This window comes from Apodemus sylvaticus, chromosome X (genome assembly GCF_947179515.1).
Source record: "Apodemus sylvaticus chromosome X, mApoSyl1.1, whole genome shotgun sequence".
Taxonomy (NCBI): domain Eukaryota; kingdom Metazoa; phylum Chordata; class Mammalia; order Rodentia; family Muridae; genus Apodemus; species Apodemus sylvaticus.
Window position 1 is genome coordinate 68,643,770 of NC_067495.1, and position 18,381 is coordinate 68,662,150.

The 18,381-nt window shown below is 33.9% G+C and overlaps 1 protein-coding gene across 1 annotated transcript in view; it reads right to left on the reverse strand.

Annotated features, from left to right (window-relative positions):
• Positions 1-18,381, reverse strand: part of Brwd3 (bromodomain and WD repeat domain containing 3) — a 93,014-nt gene that overhangs the window by 55,381 nt on the left and 19,252 nt on the right. Inside the window, exons 7-9 of the mRNA XM_052170667.1 lie at positions 8,098-8,258; positions 6,658-6,879; positions 188-288 (exon numbers count right to left, since the gene is read on the reverse strand). Of these exons, the coding sequence (XP_052026627.1) occupies positions 188-288; positions 6,658-6,879; positions 8,098-8,258 (484 nt within the window). The remainder of the gene's footprint in view (positions 1-187; positions 289-6,657; positions 6,880-8,097; positions 8,259-18,381) is intronic.

Below are 18,381 nucleotides of genomic sequence, written 5' to 3' on the forward strand. Positions count from 1 at the left end.
AGTCTCAACATTGATTTTATGAGAATATTTATCCTAAAATCACTAAACATTAAAATAAATATGGATATAAACATGCACACGGGGAATCTTTACACGTACATACTTCGATACTTGAACTACTATAACACCAAGGAAATGAAGATATATAAATCTAATTTTTCACAAAATTCCTAAAATTTAAACTTACCTAAACTTCATTGTTTTTACATGCCATTGCCAGAAACAAATTGTTCCATCAGCACCAGTAGAAGTGAGGTATCTAGTTGTGCCTTTAGTTGATGGACAAAACTTAAAAAGAAGAAGGTAAATAAGATATGAAATTTTCCCATTCAAACTATTTTTTGTACAAATACAGCACATAAACCATTTAAGATTTTCAGTATCAGTCCAGTGAGATGGCTTAGTTGGTAATGTGGTTGCCAAAATTTCCAAGGTCCTGAGTTTCACTGAATCCAGACAATAGACTGAGAAAAACACCTAATGTAAGTTCCCCTGACTTTCATACATGCTCTATGAAGTACATGAATACCTGAAGCCCATATACATATACAAATACCACATATACACAAAGAAAATAATTTCAGTGTCAAGGTTTTGTTGCTTAAATTCCATAGATGAATGCTTAACAAAAAAATGAAATACCAAAGCCTACTGGGAATAATAATTGAGGGGCTGGAGAGAGATAAAAGCTTGGCAGTTAAGAATGCTTACTGCTCAGCCAGAGGATGTAGTTTGGTTCCCAGTACCCACGGTGGGTGGTTCACAACATCTCAAAACTCATGTTCCAAGGGATGCAATGCCTTATTTTGGCTCCCACAGGAATTACCACACTCACATACACATCGCTCCTGCACATATATACACATGATACTAAAAATAAAATCTTAAAAATGAAAAGATTTGAAGCTAAAATAAAATATTTCAATGCTAACTTTTAAATACTTTAACTACTTTTAGAATATTTTAATGGAGAATGAATTCACAAATCATGACTAAGTTAAATTATGACAAATGCAGAAAATATATGTTCCTATGGAAAAAAACGTGGATTTTTCTTTTGAGATCAGGTTTTGCTATGTAATCCTAGCTGGTTTAGTTTACTATGTAGACAGGCTAGTCTTGCACTTGCTGCTATCCTACCTCTGCCTCCAGAATTCTGGGATTCCAGGTTTATGTCACCATGCCCATGTGATTTTATCTTTTTAAAATTTAAACCATTATCAATTGTTTTCTTAAATAAAATTAAATATACTAAATCTTTATTAATATCACTGCAGTATGAACACCATAAGAAACAATATACATACGTGAGTTGGCAATTTAAAGAATCACGACTCTCCTAAATGGATATCTTTTTTTCCTTTTCTTTCTTTATTTTTTACACTACAGATTTTATCCCCCCCCCAGTCCACCCTCCAACTGTTCCACATCCCAAACCTCCTCCCCATCCGCTGTCTCTACTTGGATGTCCCCACCCCCTACACCCAACCCACCTGACTTCTAAACTCCCTGGGACTTCCAGTCTCTTGAGGGTTAGGTGCATCACCTCTAGTATACTTCTCTGGTTCTGACCCAGGACATTTTGCATCTCCTCAGAAAAGAATCATAGAGAAGGGAGGAACCATCTGTCTCCAAGATGGCTCAGCCATAGGAAAACATTTAAAACTAGACCAGATTTTCCAGTATAAATTTCAAAATCATAAATGAGGGACTGGAAATATAACTCGGTGGTAGAAAACTTGCCTAACATGCACAGCGTCCTGAGCATAATCCTTAATACCAGAATAAAAAGACAGGTAAAAATAATAATTTCCATTGAGATAATAATTAAGGATTAATATATAAGACTGATAAATAATTTGAGCTCAAATCAAAATAAATGAATCACTATACATATTAAGGGTCAATTTAGTTAATTCAATCTAAAGCCTTATGTTTGAAGTGAACATCATCCATTAATATTATCTATTGGTATCAAATAGACTTAAAAAGAAAAAAACACATTTTACCCTCTCTCCGTAGGAGTGGAAGCAAGCTAGGAGACTTCATTTTGAGAATGCTGATACTTTTTAAAGGCTTTGACCTGGTTAGGTCATTGGGGGAAATTTTCTATAAAAGAGTGAAGAATTATATTTATATTTCAAGTTAGAGTAGTTTTGATATTCTAATGGTTTTGTTTTTGTTCTTTCTTTTTTATTTTTCTTTTTTCTTTTTTTCTTTTTTCTTTTTGTCAGTGTGGATGAGTTTGTTGCCATGTGCACTTTGGGATTTTGTAATTGTTTAAAGAAAATATTTCATTTATGATTTTCTTCTCCTACCCCCTGTCTTCCAGTGTTCTGCTAATATTATTTGTAATTTAGTTTATAATTCACTAAAAGAAAATATTCTCAAAAAAACCCATGCTTTATACGCCATGCCTTTTAATAGTTTCAATCCTCAGATAAATAACACTGTATTGCAAAGGCTAATCCACAATCTATGTCAGGAATAAACAAATTATGGCCTACGTAAGGCATCCAGCTTGCTGACTCTTTGAATAAATAAAATTTAATGGAACATAGTAAACTTATACTATCTATGAGTATTTTGTCACTTGTAAAAATAAAGCTGAGTATTTGACAAAGACAGTATGCTCTGGGAAATCTAAAATATTTACCAACTTGCCCGTGAATTGGCTGCTGATTAGTGATTCATCGAGTGAGAACATAAGCAACAAGAACTTTATTATCTCAAGAAATTCTGAAATTTACATTTAAAGTTGTATATTTAAATTGATTTAACAATCACGTGTTGACATACTGCTATATATTAGCTACATTATTTTATTTGACAAATAATGTCATGGTTCCAGCCAAAAATGTGGCAGAGGAAGGCCTTGTTGGGCATCAGTGGGAGGAATGGTCCTTGGTCAGGTAAAGGCTCAACAGAGGCCTGAACAAAGGGAAACCGAGATGGGGAGTGTGTTGGATAGAGAGGCTTATATGTGGAGGCAGGGGAAAGGAGGAAGGGGAGGGGTTGGGGATCTTAGGGGAGGGGGGATATCGGGAAAGGATTTACCATTGGCAATGTAAATGAAGACAATATTCAATAATAAAAACTGTGTGTGTTTTATATGCAAAAAAAGAAAAAAAAGAAAGAAAGAAAGCAAATATATTTATTTATTTTTCTTTCTGAGACAGGGTCTCTCAGTCTTGGCTGTCCTGGATATTGCTATCCAAGCTGGCCTTAAACTCACAGAGATCCTCATACCTATACCTTCTAGGATTAAAGGCATGTGCCACTATTCGTGGCATGAAAGAAAGGACATATATTACTAACAAACCATTTGATATATAGAGAATATTGATCAAAACTAAACTGCATAAAAAGAAACTGAAAGTCTATCATTTGTCTACAACCACTACTAATACATCATTTCATCTCAATGCTATTTATTTATAAAAGAAAGGAAATAAACTGGAGAATAATATACTGTGAATGAAAAGATAGTTAAGAAGTTATAGTAAATAATATAGACTGCCAATGGATAATTATTACTGTGGACAAAATGCCATGTCAATGTAGGTGGCTAAAACTTCAGAAGGCCTCACCCCCAGATGAAGAGATACATGCAATCAATGGCTACTGAGCCAGGGAGAATAAATTTATCTAGAGATAAGCATATATGAGCAACACTACGTGTACTCAGAAGATTGTATATTATAATATACAATTGTAGATTATAATATACATACGTGTATAGATGTAAGAAGAGGTTCCAAATTTGACCAGGTGACACAGGAGGGGTTAGAGAGGAAGGAAGAGGCAGAAATAATATAAATGTGATACTTCTGTATAAAATTAAAAAAACACACACACAATAAATTAAGAAAAAAGAAGATACAGACTGTTAGGCTAAATAAAAATGATAAAATCAGAGATACAATCTTCTTGAGAAGATAAGATTTGCACAGAGTACTTATAAAGTGAATGGGCAATTTTATGTGAGTATCTAGAGACCACTCCAAGAAAAATCAGAAATTTCAGCCTAGCATAGAACATGGGAGACTGAGATAGGAAGAAGAGGAGGAAGAGAAGAATCGAGGAGGAGAAGGAAGAAGAAAAAAAGGAAAAGTATAAGAAAAATGATAGGAGTTTTTAATCTTAGCCATTCTGACTAGTGTAAGGTGAAATCTCAGGGTTGTTTTGATTTGCATTTTCCCCTGGGCATACACCCAGAGGATTCCCCAGCATGTAATAAGGATACATGCTCCATTATGTTCATAGTAGCCCTATTTATAATTGCCAGATGCTGGAAAGAACCCAGGTATCCCTCAACAGAAGAGTGGATGCAAAAAATGTGGTATATTTATACAATGGAGTACTATTCAGCCATTAGAAACAATGAATTCATGAAATTCTTAGGCAAATGAATGGAGCTAGAGAACATCATACTAAGTGAGGTAACCCAGTCTCAAAAGATCAATCATGGTATGTACTCACTAATAAGTGGATATTAACCTAGAAAACTGGAATACCCAAAACATAATCCACACATCAAATGAGGTACAAGAAGAAAGGAGGAGTGGCCCCTTGTTCTGGAAAGACTCAGTGAAACAGTATTCAACAAAACCAGAATGGGGAAGTGGGAAGGGGTGGGTGGGAGGACAGGGGAAGAGAAGGGGGCTTGCGGGACTTTCGGGGAGTGGGGGGGCTAGAAAAGGGGAAATCATTTGAAATGTAAATAAAAAATATATCGAATAAAAAAAAAGAAAAATGATAGGAATTTATCAGTAGCGAAAACAGTAAAAAGCAAAAGCAAAATAATAGTATATGCACTCAAGGAAAGCTTAGAGGCTGAAAAATGTCTATAGCCTCGTGGATCACTGGGAAGACTTGCTGCCTCTACCCTGCAGAATAGAAGCTGGTAAGGGCTCTGAGTACTAGTGATATGATTTAACTTCTATTTTACAATCAACTATATTCTATATAGAATCTAGACTAGGACAAGGGAGAGTTCAGAGCAGGAAAATCAAGAATTCTAGTTCAATATCCTAGCCACAGTTGTTAGTGGCTCTAAACAAAACAGCATAGTACAGAAGTAATTCGTGAGAATGTTCAAGATTCTGAGTATATATTTTCAGAGTAGAACAAATATGACATGGGGACAACAGATTGGACTAATGAAATAGGAAAAATATAAACATTAATTACAATCATGAAATCATCATATGTTTAGATGTTATTGTAGTTAGGATGTTGGGTGTCTCCACAAAGATCCATATATTAAGGATTTGGACTACAAGGTAGGTTATTAAAGATGATGAAAAGTTTCTGAGGAGGGTCATCAGGGGAAGTCTAGGGATTTCTGAGGGTGTGCCTTCAAGGGATTGTACCCACCTCCACTGTGCTTATGTGACTTCATGCAGGATGATTTTAGCTTTCATGTACACATGCTTCAGCTGTGATTCATTTTTTATGCTAGCATACTTCTGCCTTTATTAGTTACAGCATGAACTCATAGACAAGGAGTAGCTGCAGAGCTTGTACTATGGATTCCAACTTTATCTCTGTTATTGTGACCTAAAGAAACCCTCTTTACTTCATAAGTAATATCTTTAAAGCATTTTATTTGTGACGAAAAAATTACTTACACGGATGGGGAAAACTATGGTGGGATTAAATTTAAACAGGAAAATGAATTGAATTTTTTAGTATGTTGATTTTGAGACATCTAGTAGATACTCATAATGATGCTAAGTATACAGTTGAATAAGCTATAAGATAGGCCCAAGATGAGGATATTTGCGTTATCAGGCTAATCAACCTATAGGTAAATTCAAAACCACAATGCCGAAAGACGTAAATAAGCTCAAGAGAGACATTTTCAAAAACCCAAGAGTAAGATCCGGCCTCAAAACACTCTACATAATAACCTGAACTGATGGAAATTTTAATTGAAAGTTTTAATTCAATGCAGTATGAGCACCCTTTCTGTTAGATCCCTATAAGTAAGCTACATGTTATTAAAATAGCACATAATAAATATAAGTAATGACTTCTTTTAAAAGCATTGTCTTTTATCTACATACAAAAGTTTAATAAGAACTTTTAGTTTTCTCTTGAGAAAAACAGAACAGTAAAACTTCAGCTTAGTTTTCTTAAGAGCAAGGGCTTTTAAAATATCAAGGCCTTTTACTACCAAGATCTGGTCAAAGTATTATATGGACAACTTATTTTACATCACATACTAAAGTGAAACAAAAAAAAAAATCACGGAAACTAAAAATATAAAATCTTCATAATATTAAAACTACATACACACACACATATTAAACGTGGCATAAAATTCCAATTAAATATTAACAGAGTATGCCAATATTCATGCTAGACCTTGTTTATATCCTGGATTAACAGGTATTAACTAGTGTGTAGGCAAGCATTTTCAAGTTCATTTCTGGTTTGAAGAACCTTCATGATGTTTTTTATTTATTTCTAAAGGCACAGGTTTATATAAAAAGGAAACAAATTAAAAAAAATATTTGTCTCTGTGAGTGTGTTCTTTCTCCTGCCATTCTTTGCACTTTTGTCCATATAATATATATCCATATCTCCATAATACAAATGAGAAATTTCTCAGCTTCATTAACATATCAGAGAGCTTATCATAGTTCTCACCTGTATGGAAGTAATAGAAGCTGAATGTCCCTGAAGGACAGCAACTGGTGCACAAGTTCGAAGACACCATACTCTCACAACTTTGTCACAGCTGCCTGCAGCAATGAGAGTATTTTCATAGTTAACAGCCATGTCGGAGATTTCAGCAGAGTGCCCTCGCAGTGTGGCAAGGAGGCGTCCATCATCTGTAGCCCAGATTTTCACCAAACAGTCATCTGAACCCTATAGAGACACAAAAGACAGATTTATAATGAAACAGAAATGCACCATTCATATCAAGGGGGAAAAACAATACAAAGGAGTAATATTATTAAGGAAAAATATAATGTAGACTCATTAGCAAATATAAGCATTATGTAAATGGCAGAACTGACTCAGTTTTGTCCAAACAGTGGCATTTGTGTCAAAGTCTTCTAAACTAATAATTCAAAGACATTTTAAATATTTTATGCTTATTCTTAAGTGATTAGCAATTAAGAATTTCCACCATATCTCCTTTCTATATGCCTAGCAGGTTTGGCTTAATTGTCTTAATAGTTTTTCTACAAATATTTCAAAATTTAGTCTCTTGTGTACATTGATTTCTCTGAAAACCTGAGGCCATTAATAATCCCAAGTGAAAAACTTTATGCTGCTCTTCCCTTTAAGAATTCCAAATGAGCTTCAAATACAGAAGAATGAATTCTATTCTAATATGGTAAAATAATTACTTATTAAAAGATGGCATCACCATTGTCAAGTCATCACAGCTAGGGACGTAAATCACCAGCTGAAAAGCCTATAATACAATCTAAGGAGTTATGATTTCTTAAGCTATAAAGCACTTCCTTTGTTGTAGGATAAAAATAGAAAATTGAAATTTGCTACTTCTCTCACCTCTGTGTTAACAGCAATGAAGCAATCACATTCACAGTTTAGACATATTAATATACTATAGATTTTACATAAAAGCAAAGAACATGACATAGTAAGCAAAACTTAAAATTGGGAAATTCTAAAAATAACGAGCCCTAAAATCAAAGAAATATGTATAATGCAAGTGAAATCTTCAGTAATGTGCAGTTTAGTTCAACCATTCAATCCTGAAGATTATGTAATCACTAAAGCCAAAGTTGAAGCAAATATAAATGCAAAATGTCTTTTAATAAATGCTCATTGAACTGAATAAAACAGTATATTTGTTTCATCTAAACTAACCATGTTGATTTTATATAGATTTCTAAGGAAATAATTTTTTCAATTATTTTCCCAAAAGATAGTGGCTACCATAGACGATCCTCCATTTATATAAAGTGAGACATTATTTTCAATTTTAACTCAACTTTTCTGTATCAATAAGACCAAATAGAGTAAGTTACTTATAAAACATAATATACTGGATAGCATGCTTGCTTTAGTTGTAAATGTATAATGTTACATATTATAAATTTTTAAACTCACTGTAAAAATTCGCCTCCCACTTCGATCAAAGGCTACACAGTAGACAGAAGATAAGTGTCCCAGAATTCTCTTATGCATCTTAATGTGCTGGTAAGCAGATGAGGGGAAAACATGGCTGAAGCGACTACATCCGGTTAATTGCCTGGCTGAGGTGATATTCACTGCAAATAAAATGAAACAGGAGAACACATCTTAAAATCAGAAGGTGAAACTTACTATACACAATTATGACTATAAAAATTAGACAAAATGGTATAGCTGACATACCAATTCTACATAATGAGATGTCTAAATTTCCTTAAAAATATGGTTCTGTTACTTCTTAGGGATTTGATATTGTTTGGCTTCCTATAATTTATCAAGCACATTCGCTTTTTCTTATTCTATGATACTACATAGGTGTTAAGCAGCAAGAAGAGAGGGGAGAGGGAGAGAGAGAGAGAGAGAGAGAGAGAGAGAAGAGAGAGAGAGAGAGAGAGAGAGAGAGAGAGAGAGAGAGAGAGAGAGAGAAAGAGAGAGGGAGAGAGAGAGAGAGAAGAAAGAATAAAAAAGAAATCCCTTTGAGCTTTATCAGTTCTCATCTTTTGGGTTCTACCTATAGAGTTTTTCCCACAAGCTTTTATCCTAAACTTTTGAGGCTTTATTTACCTCCTATGTGATCATTTTAAACTCTGTGCCCTGCATATGAATTAATGAACAAATAGATAAATAAACAAACAAATAAATAAATAATTGAAATTTTTAAAAAATCATGAAGAATGTAACATAATCTGAACAATTCAACAAACACCACCTAGATTCTGTTCACTTCTAAAACAGAGATCTTGGTTCTAATATAAGGATTCTCAACCACCTGTGTGTGTGTGTGTGTGTGTGTGTGTGTGTGTGTGTGTAAGTCCTTCCAATCTTCTCTTACAAACTAAAAATACAGAGTAACTCACATGGTTATTTTAGTCATAACATAGAATCTCTGTGTATTGAAATTTACCCTGTGGCAAAAGGACAAACACTGTATGAAACAAATAGTAACACATCTATGTTCAAGCATGGCAAAATGAAGGCGAGAGATCAGTTCTAGCTAGATTAGTATAATTAGAACCATTCCACAATAAAATATGAAACCCTTAGTGCCGCACTTTATTAGGAGTTCTGAAATCTACCTTTCGGAAAAGATACAACTACTGGCCACTTTAAACAACTAAAATTACAGAAACATTAAATGATAAATGTCATAGCAGAAAACTCTGAAAGCAAATCCTTAGATCCTATTAGAGATGAGCACTTAAGTATTGCAAGACAATGAGTAAATGAATAAAAGTTAAAAATAACAATAAGAGTGAATAAGAACAAATTCTAAGTAAGAAGTACTTTTGGTAGATATTCCATAATCCAACAAACAGAGATTTCTCCAACTCTAAGGCAAGGCTGAGTAGGCCTGCTGCTTTCCCAAGCAGACATTTTCTAATGATTCAGTTTTTGAACCAGCTTTATTTTGTGGTTTTTTATTTTTTGGGTTTTGGTTTGCTTGTTCTGTCTTTTTTTTTTTTTTTTTTTTTTTTTTTGCAGCTACACAGAGAAAAGTTATGTTGTTTAACTGTATGGTTTTCAGCTGAGGAACCACTGACACATTGGGCTGGATATTTCTATGTAACAGGGGTAGGTCTGTTCACTGTAGGGTGTTAGCAGCAACCTTACCCTCTACCCACTAGACACTAATAGCTTTACCAGCACTGTGACAAGCAAAAAAATAGCTCCCCACATGCTAAATATGGCTTGGGGGGGTCATAGAAATATCTCCATTGGGAAAAAAAATCACTGCTTGCAGAACAAATATAAGTACAAAAAATTAGCAGCAGGAAGAAATTTAAACAAAACAAAACGATCAAACAAAAAACTTTGAGGACCAGGTGGAGATAGGAAAAAATGCCAGTGAACCCAGACATTTTTCCATTTATTTATATAGTCTTTGGTTTATATCATCTGTTTATAGCATCATGTTTCAGTTAATTTTCTTAATTTATTGTTACATATGCCATTGTTTGATATTGTAAATAGGATTGTTTTCATAATTTCTCTTTCAAATATCCCATCATTAGGGTATAGAAACACCAGAGGTTTTCATGTGTTGCCTGTATAACCTGAAAACATGACTGAAATCCTATTATCAGTTTCAAATGCTTTTTGATGCAGTTTTTTGGGGGGCTCAACAACTATGTCATCTTCTCTTCATAGATAGATGTATTATTTTTTTATTTTTCCAATCAATTTGACAAGAATATCCAATATTCAGGCAGACAGAAGTAGATAAGCACCCTTGTTTGTTCCTAATTCTAAATGAAAAAAAAAAACACAGTTTTCACTGATGAGTATATTAGCTATGAAATATATGGCTTTTGCTGTACTGAACATATATATATATTACTGTACTTAATATATAATTAATGAGTAATATATATATTACTCATTAATACTTTTATCACCAGTGGATGGTGAATTATCAAATGCTTTTCTGTAGTGTTAGAGATGAGCATGTATTATATTTTCTCCTTCATTTTATCAATGCTATATCATGGTCATTAATTTGCCTGTGTTGATAAATTCTTGCATCATGTTTTATGATCTTTCATTGTGCTGTGGAGGGAGGACTGCTAACATTTTGTTTGATTTTTGTTATCTATGTCCATGAAGCATACTTATAGTGTCTTTAATTTTATTATCAGGTAATGGTGGGCTCTTAAAGTGGCTGGAAGCATTATTTCCCTCAATTTTCACAAGTTTGGAAAGTAATTGAATTAGTTGTTCTTTACCAGTTTAATAGAATTCAGCAATAAAGCTATTAGGAAACTTTTAGTTATTAATGAAATTTCTTGTTACAATTCTGCTCAGATTTTTTTGCTCCTTCTGATTGACTTTTTTGTAGCTTGTATTTTTGAGAAATCTTTGTTTCTTCTATGCTGTCTAAGCTTTGCTATATAGTTATTCAATGTCATATAAACTATTCAATTTGTTTATTCAATTTGTACAATTGTTATGAAATATGCATTTCTATGTCATGAGTTATAATTTCTCTCATCTCTGTTTTGAATCTTTTCTCTTTTTTAATTATGTTAACTGAGGCTTTGGCAATACCTTTTTAAGCATTAACTTTTAACCTGCCAAAAGCTTGGCCTGTTAACATTCTATAATGGATGGAGAGGGACATATGAGATCCCACCCCTCCTTGAGGGGCTATTGGCAGTTAAAAGTTACAGGGGAAAGGGAGTTATTTTCATCAATGGACTAGGCATAACATCTTTTTCATGCTCCTGTAAATAATCCCTCCCCTATGCTCATGGCAACACTAATTAAACTCAGCATGTCACAAACAAAACAAAGCAAAACAAAAGTCCAAACACTGCACAAAACAGGAAACTAGCAGTTGTTGGGAAATTAGAACTGGCAAACATACATTATTTCATGAACAATCACTATTAACTTGATATTCTGTGCTGTTTTTGTAGCCATATTTTTATATTTATTTCTGTTCTTTATTATTTCCCCAATTCTAACCAGTTTAGAGTTGCTTTATTAGCTTTTTTCCATTCCCTGAGGTATAATATGTTGTATAATAGGTATTAATAGGTACTGCCATAATCTTCTCTCCAAACTACATTAGCAGTATAAGGTAAGTATGGTATGATTATTCCACTTATAGATGGACTAATTCTTATACAAAAATGCTTGAGTTATTTACATATAATTATGAGATAGCCTGGGGATGAGACTCAGGTCTAACAACAAAATTAAGTTATTTTGAATATACCATACACATATACACTGCATGTTTATATATTATTTTTAGTGTGGACCCATTTTTCTCTTCCTAGAATTTTTTATTTAAAGTCTATTTTGTCTAACATGTAGTTACCCCTATTCTGTTTAGGTTTCTATTTCCATGGAATTTTTTTTTACTATGAATCTCATTAGAGTTACAGTGAATCGGTAAGCAGTATATAGTTGAATCTTTTTAAATGTAGTCACATACTTGATAATAAACATGATCACAAAATTCAAAGCTATTTATACTCAAATGAATCACTAAAATTCCAATGACATTTTTCAGAAAAGAAAATATTCCATAATTCAAATGGAAATATAAAATTTCCAAACACTCAAAGATTTTTAGAACAGAAAGAACAAAGCATAATCCATGATATTCTCTGATTAATCCAAATATATTATAAAGCTATTGTGAATTGCATGGTTCTAGCATAGAAGCGATATATTGATCAACACAAAAGAATAGGATGTCCAATAATATAGATTTAAAATAAATTTACACCCCATAAATGTTCAAAGTTCACAAATGGAGAAAGGATAAATATGTCATTAAATGTTGTTGAAAACCCAGGATATCCACATGCAAAAGAATGATATTGTACATACCTAATACAAAAATCAATTTACTTTTTAAATGGGTAATGAGCCTGAAAAGACATTTCTCAAGTGAAGATGTAAAAAATAACAAGAAAAAAAGGTTCAGGTCTATAGGACACAGGTGCGTGCTGCAAAGCTTAAAGATTTGAGTTCAATCCCAAGAATCCATTAAAAAGAAAACACTAATTTTCATGCCTGAAAATTGTCTTTTGACTGATATACATCATGAACATGAACACACACACACACACACACACACACACACACACACACACACACACACACGCAAGCAGGTAAGCACGTACTAGTGCTAAGAGTAAAAATGTAAATTATATTATCATTTTCCAAAATACTATACAGGTTCCTCAAAATATGAAAAACAAAGTACTGCATAATCCTACAATATTACTTCTAGAAATTCATATGAAAGAAATGATACTGTTATGATAAAGAGAGTCTCTTTTAGGAAGGATATGAAGGTTTCTAATGTAAGTATATGGTTAAATATCCATAATATATTAAAGCAATATGTTTAAAAAAATCCCTAATAGCATAAAAACAATCTTCTTAGGACTAGAAGAAAATCACAAAATTGTATGAAGCCACAAGTTCAAATGATCAAACATGTCTTCAACCAAAGGAAGGTGATTTCAAAATGTGTTCCAACGCTACAATAATTAAAACAACACAGCATTGGCATAAACATAGGCACAAAAAATATAACAGCACTGCAGTGGGCATGAATTTTTCTTTAACCCTAAAACCATAGGAATAAACGACAAACCAAATTATTATCTCAAATACCCTAAAACTATATAGGAATCAAAAAGCCAAATTATTATCTCAAATTTAAAAAAGTTTCTGCACAATAACAGTAAATTACAGAGAACAACAACCTACAGATTGGGAGATAATATTGAAAAGTTATTCACATGACACAGTGTTGATAGACAGCATATAAGAACATCCCAAAACTCAGCAGAACACAAAAGAACATTTAAATGACAGCATTTAAATGGTTATAAGTATGATTAATAATAGAAAGTTAATTTTAAATATGAAATATTATATGTAAGCTATATCCCAATACTATTTATTGTTTTCATTTACTTTTTGCAGTGCTAACCATTAAGTCCAGGGCCTTTCACACACTAGTAAAAATCTCTATCACTACCTTATAACCATAGTGCCTGTGTCATACAAGGAATTTGAGCATCCATTAATTTAGGCATCACTGGAGGAGGGTCCTAGAATCAATCCTTCATGATACTAAATGACCAGGCTCAGGGCTAGAGTTAGGTAGAAGTGGTCTTAGTATAAAAGGCAACATGAAGAGCCCTCATAGAGATGAAAATTCTTCATCAATAGTAGAGATAGCATCAATAGTAGAGATAGACAGAATTTCAGTTTGTGTCTACCTACATATACACAAGTACAAAGGAAGCCATTTGACATTATCATAGGCAATCTGCTCAGTTTTCAATTAAACTTCTCCCAGTTTACTATACTGATATCCATTACACCTAGCAATTCCTTTAGCTTCTGCATGTTCAGCTCAGATAGCATACTTAACAGTGAAGGCAGTCAGCAGGGCAATGGCGGCGCATGCCTGTAATCCCAGCACTCTGGGAGGCAAAGGCAGGCAAATTTCTGAGTTCGAGGCCAACCTGGTTTACAGAGTGAGTTCCAGGACAGCCAGGGCTATACAGAGAAACCCTGTCTCAAAAAAAAAAAATCCAAAAAAACCCAAAAAACCAAACATTGAAGGCAGTCTAAAATCACTTGCTTTTCTATAAAATCCCACTTCACGGAGATATAGGGGATACAAAAAATAATAAATAAATAAATAAATAAATAATAAAGGAACTAACTGATGGTGGTGGCACATGTCCTTAATAGCATTTGGGAGCCAGAGGCAAGTAGAGCTCTGTGAATTCCAGGCCACCCTGGCGATCTTAAAAAAAAAAAAAAAGTTCCATGATTTCACATTCCACTTTTAAAAGGCTGCCCATTTAATAGCATTACTGAATATACAACTACTATGTGCTGAAAAAGACATATATTTTTTAAATTTTATTTAATCTTTCTTTTTACACTCTAGATTTTCTTCCCCTCCTACTCTACCTTCTGACCTTTGTATATCCCATACCTCCTCCCCCACACGGATATCCCCACCCTCTACCCCCACCAGGATGTCCCTACCCCACCAGGATGTCCCCACCCTCCCATCCCCTACCCCACCAGACCTCCCCAACTCCCTTATCATCTTATCTCCAACTGCCAGACAATTAAGGCAATTACCAGAGATCCTGGCTTCTGCTAAATTGGCTCTAGTGGGAAGCAGGCTGAGACCCAAAGACTACCAAAGACCACAGCAGAGGAGCTAGACCAGTAACTAGTATAGTCATTCTTTATATTAAAAAATCTTCCCACAGGTGTGGAACATCAAAGTGTCAACTACAAAATGTTTCTAGCCCAACTCCCAAAAGATTTTCAACTCAGTAGATCAAGAACAGCCAAAAAAAAAAAAAAAATAAGTCTTGAAAATAACATTAATGACGAATTGTGACCTGTGTTTATTTAAAAGATGTACAAGACTCTACTTTTTTAAAATAGTCAAAAGCTATCCAGGATTGAAAGAGTCAATCAGTGAGAACTGAAAAATAAAACAAAAGCCCTAAAATCAATCAAACTTGGGAGGACAGACACAGATAAAGGCAGCTGCAAAGATACCAGGAAACACGGCTTTCTCCAAGGTTATATAGTAGTTCTAAAATATCATTAACTACTCCCCACTCTTTGACAATTATTTATTTCTTACCAACCACACACTCAGACCTTTTTGCTATTTTTATTTCCTACAAGAGAGAGATATCTAACTTCTAAACTGCTTTTGCTTAATAACACAAAATCCCCAGATGATTCTCCATTTTCCTAATTTGTCTCAGAAAACAGCCACCAATTTAGAAGTGTTCTGGCTTCCTTTAAACCCTAAGAATTCTTTAGTTTAAGCCAAATGTTATTAACCTGGCTCATCAGAGACCGTCTATGCTTCCACAAGTTTACTCCCTCACTCTGTGAAAACAATAAGTCTGATTTAGTTAGATTACAGGGTTGCATGTGGTGGTCTTTTCTTAGTACATTTTAAGTAGTAAACCTCATTGAATTACCCTATAATGTTCCATTGTTTAGATTGACAAAGCTCCTAACCCAAATAAAACTTCTGAACCTAAAACAAAACCACAGAAAAGAAAGAACTCACTGAATTCTTATGTGTATTATTTGAAGAAAATATTGTCTCTGCTGGTAGAGAGTTTATTATCAAACTAGCATCAAAAAAACAAAACAGAGAAACAAAAAAGCAAAAAAAAAAAACCATAAAACAGAGTGTGCAATCTGGTAATAATATCTGATGTTTTCCCAAAGAGTCAAATAACTCTTCAGCAATTTCATCTGCCCTTGACAGTATAATAGGTTCATGAAATCCTTCTGTAGATTTCTAATTTTTAAATTTCAAATGCCTTTAAATTGGATAAAATAGAATGCTTCTAATTTTCTTAAATGGAATTGAAAGACAAACCATTTTTTTCTCTTACAGAAATGTCATTTAGCAAGTGTTTATTTTTCTTTTAATCAGCAAAGAGTACCTATTTACAACCTTCTGAGCATTAAAATGCAGTCAGCACAACAGTTCCCATAAATACAAAGGACCATAACTTACTAAGAAACTGCCCTATCAAAAACCCTGGAAAGGCTGGTGAGACACTGAAGCAAGTAAAGGCACTTTCCACCAAGCCTGACTCACAAGCACTGAGTCCAATGCCAGCAACCCATATGGTGGAAGTTATTCTTTGTTTCTCCACACATGTCCCATGGTGTGTATGTGTGTGGGTATGCATGTGTGCATACCCACCCCCACCCCCACCCCCCCACCCCACCCCCCGAAACACAAACACCCTAAAATCATCAATTCTCAAGGCTACACTGAGATACAAAGTGAGTGTCTCTTTAAAAGTTTAAAAGACAAAGAAAACCAGCAACAAGAAAAACCCACCCTGGAAACAGTAAACCAGTGCTGTATAATAGCAAAAGTCTGTGATGTCAGTAAGGCTCCAAGTTCCATCTGGAGCATTGGAAAAAACAAAAATAGAAAATAAACAAACAACGCCACTACCACCAACGACAACAAAAGAAAAAAGCAGAAAGAACACATCAAATTTGACATCAACTCTACAGCTGCAAAGGAGAGTATGAAGCTTGAGTAAATTTTTTTGACAAAAGCTTTTAATAAGATAAATTAAAATCCACGGCATTTGAAAGGTACTAAGACAGGAATAAAAATAAACTTGAATGAAACCCAGAAAGTATAACAAATACATGAAACTACAGAATAATTTTTTCATGAATTTAATGTTACTGTAACTCAAATTTTGTCTATAAAACCTTAATTCATCAAACTAAAAGTTTACACTTTTCAAAGTAGATGACAATTCCAGCCCACAGTTCTCATCTCAAATTAGATAACATTAGTTAGTAAAACAGGCTTAATAGTTAATGGCCATACATTCTATTATTGTTTGTATAATACCAAGTTACCGAAAAAACAAACAAACTAACTAACCCTAATCAGCATTTCCAGTTCTGCTCAGTCTTTTAGTCAGAATCTCTGCAAGTTCTTTAATGTAAGTGGGACTATAAACATCGTTTTGTTTTGTTTTGTTTTGTTTTGTTTTGTTTTAAGACAGGGTTTCTATGTAGCCCTAGCTGTCTTGGAACTCTCTTGAGTTTGGTGGGGATTTTTTGGTGTTGGTTATTTGTGGGTATCTGTTTGTTTGTTTTTTGGGTTTTCATTGTTATTGTTTCATGACAGGGTTTTTTTTGTGTAACAAGCCCTGGCTGTCCTGTAGACGATGCTGGCCTCAAGCTCAGAGATCAGCCTGCCTCTAAGGGTTAGGAAAGGCATGAGCTACCCCTGATTTCCTGTCTTGGGAAATCTAAAGCAGTCGTTCTCAACCTTGTAGGTTCCAACCCCTTTGGTGGTTGCATATTCAATATCCTGCATTTCTGATACTTATACTATGATGCATAACAGTAGCAAAGAAAATAAACTACATTAAAGAGTCACAGAATTAGTAAGGTGGAGAACCACTGCTCTAAATAGACCACACTGGCCCTGAACTAGGATCTTCCTGCCTATGCCTCCCCACTGCCGGCATTAAAGAGCTATCCATCCCACCACAACTAGCTTGCGTTTGCATTTTTCTTCTTACCCTCTCAATCCTCCTCCAAACCTCTCAACCTGATTTGGTTATTAAACCCAGAAGTTTCAGAATACACTTTGCTCCAATTAGACAAATCTGACTCTTTCTTGTTTTACTACTTCCTTTGTTAAACTACAAAGCTCTGTTTCTATAACATACTTAAATAATGTACAATGCAAAAATAAAAGGACAAAAATATTTTGGAGATGTATAGAAGGAAAACTAATGTTCATATTAGAATTAAAGAAATTATTTTCACTATATATCATGAAGATGAGCATAATAATCTAACTTCTTTTTCAAAGATACTAAAACTTGTAGATTGTATTTAGGAATGTATATATAGCCATAACAATAATTAATGAAAACAAAAAGAGGCCATGACTGAAAACATAGGAAGGAGGGGTATATAGAAGGGTTGATCGAAAAAAAGAGAAGCAGGAAATAGCATAATAGTAATATTATAATAATATAATTTCAAAACAAAAAGTAAAAATGGTACTAAAATGACTAATCCTAATATTACTGCAATACTGATTGCAGACCGTGTATGTAAAGGGCTAGAAACTCAGCTGTATAAACAATGCATTTAAGAGGGGTGTTTCAG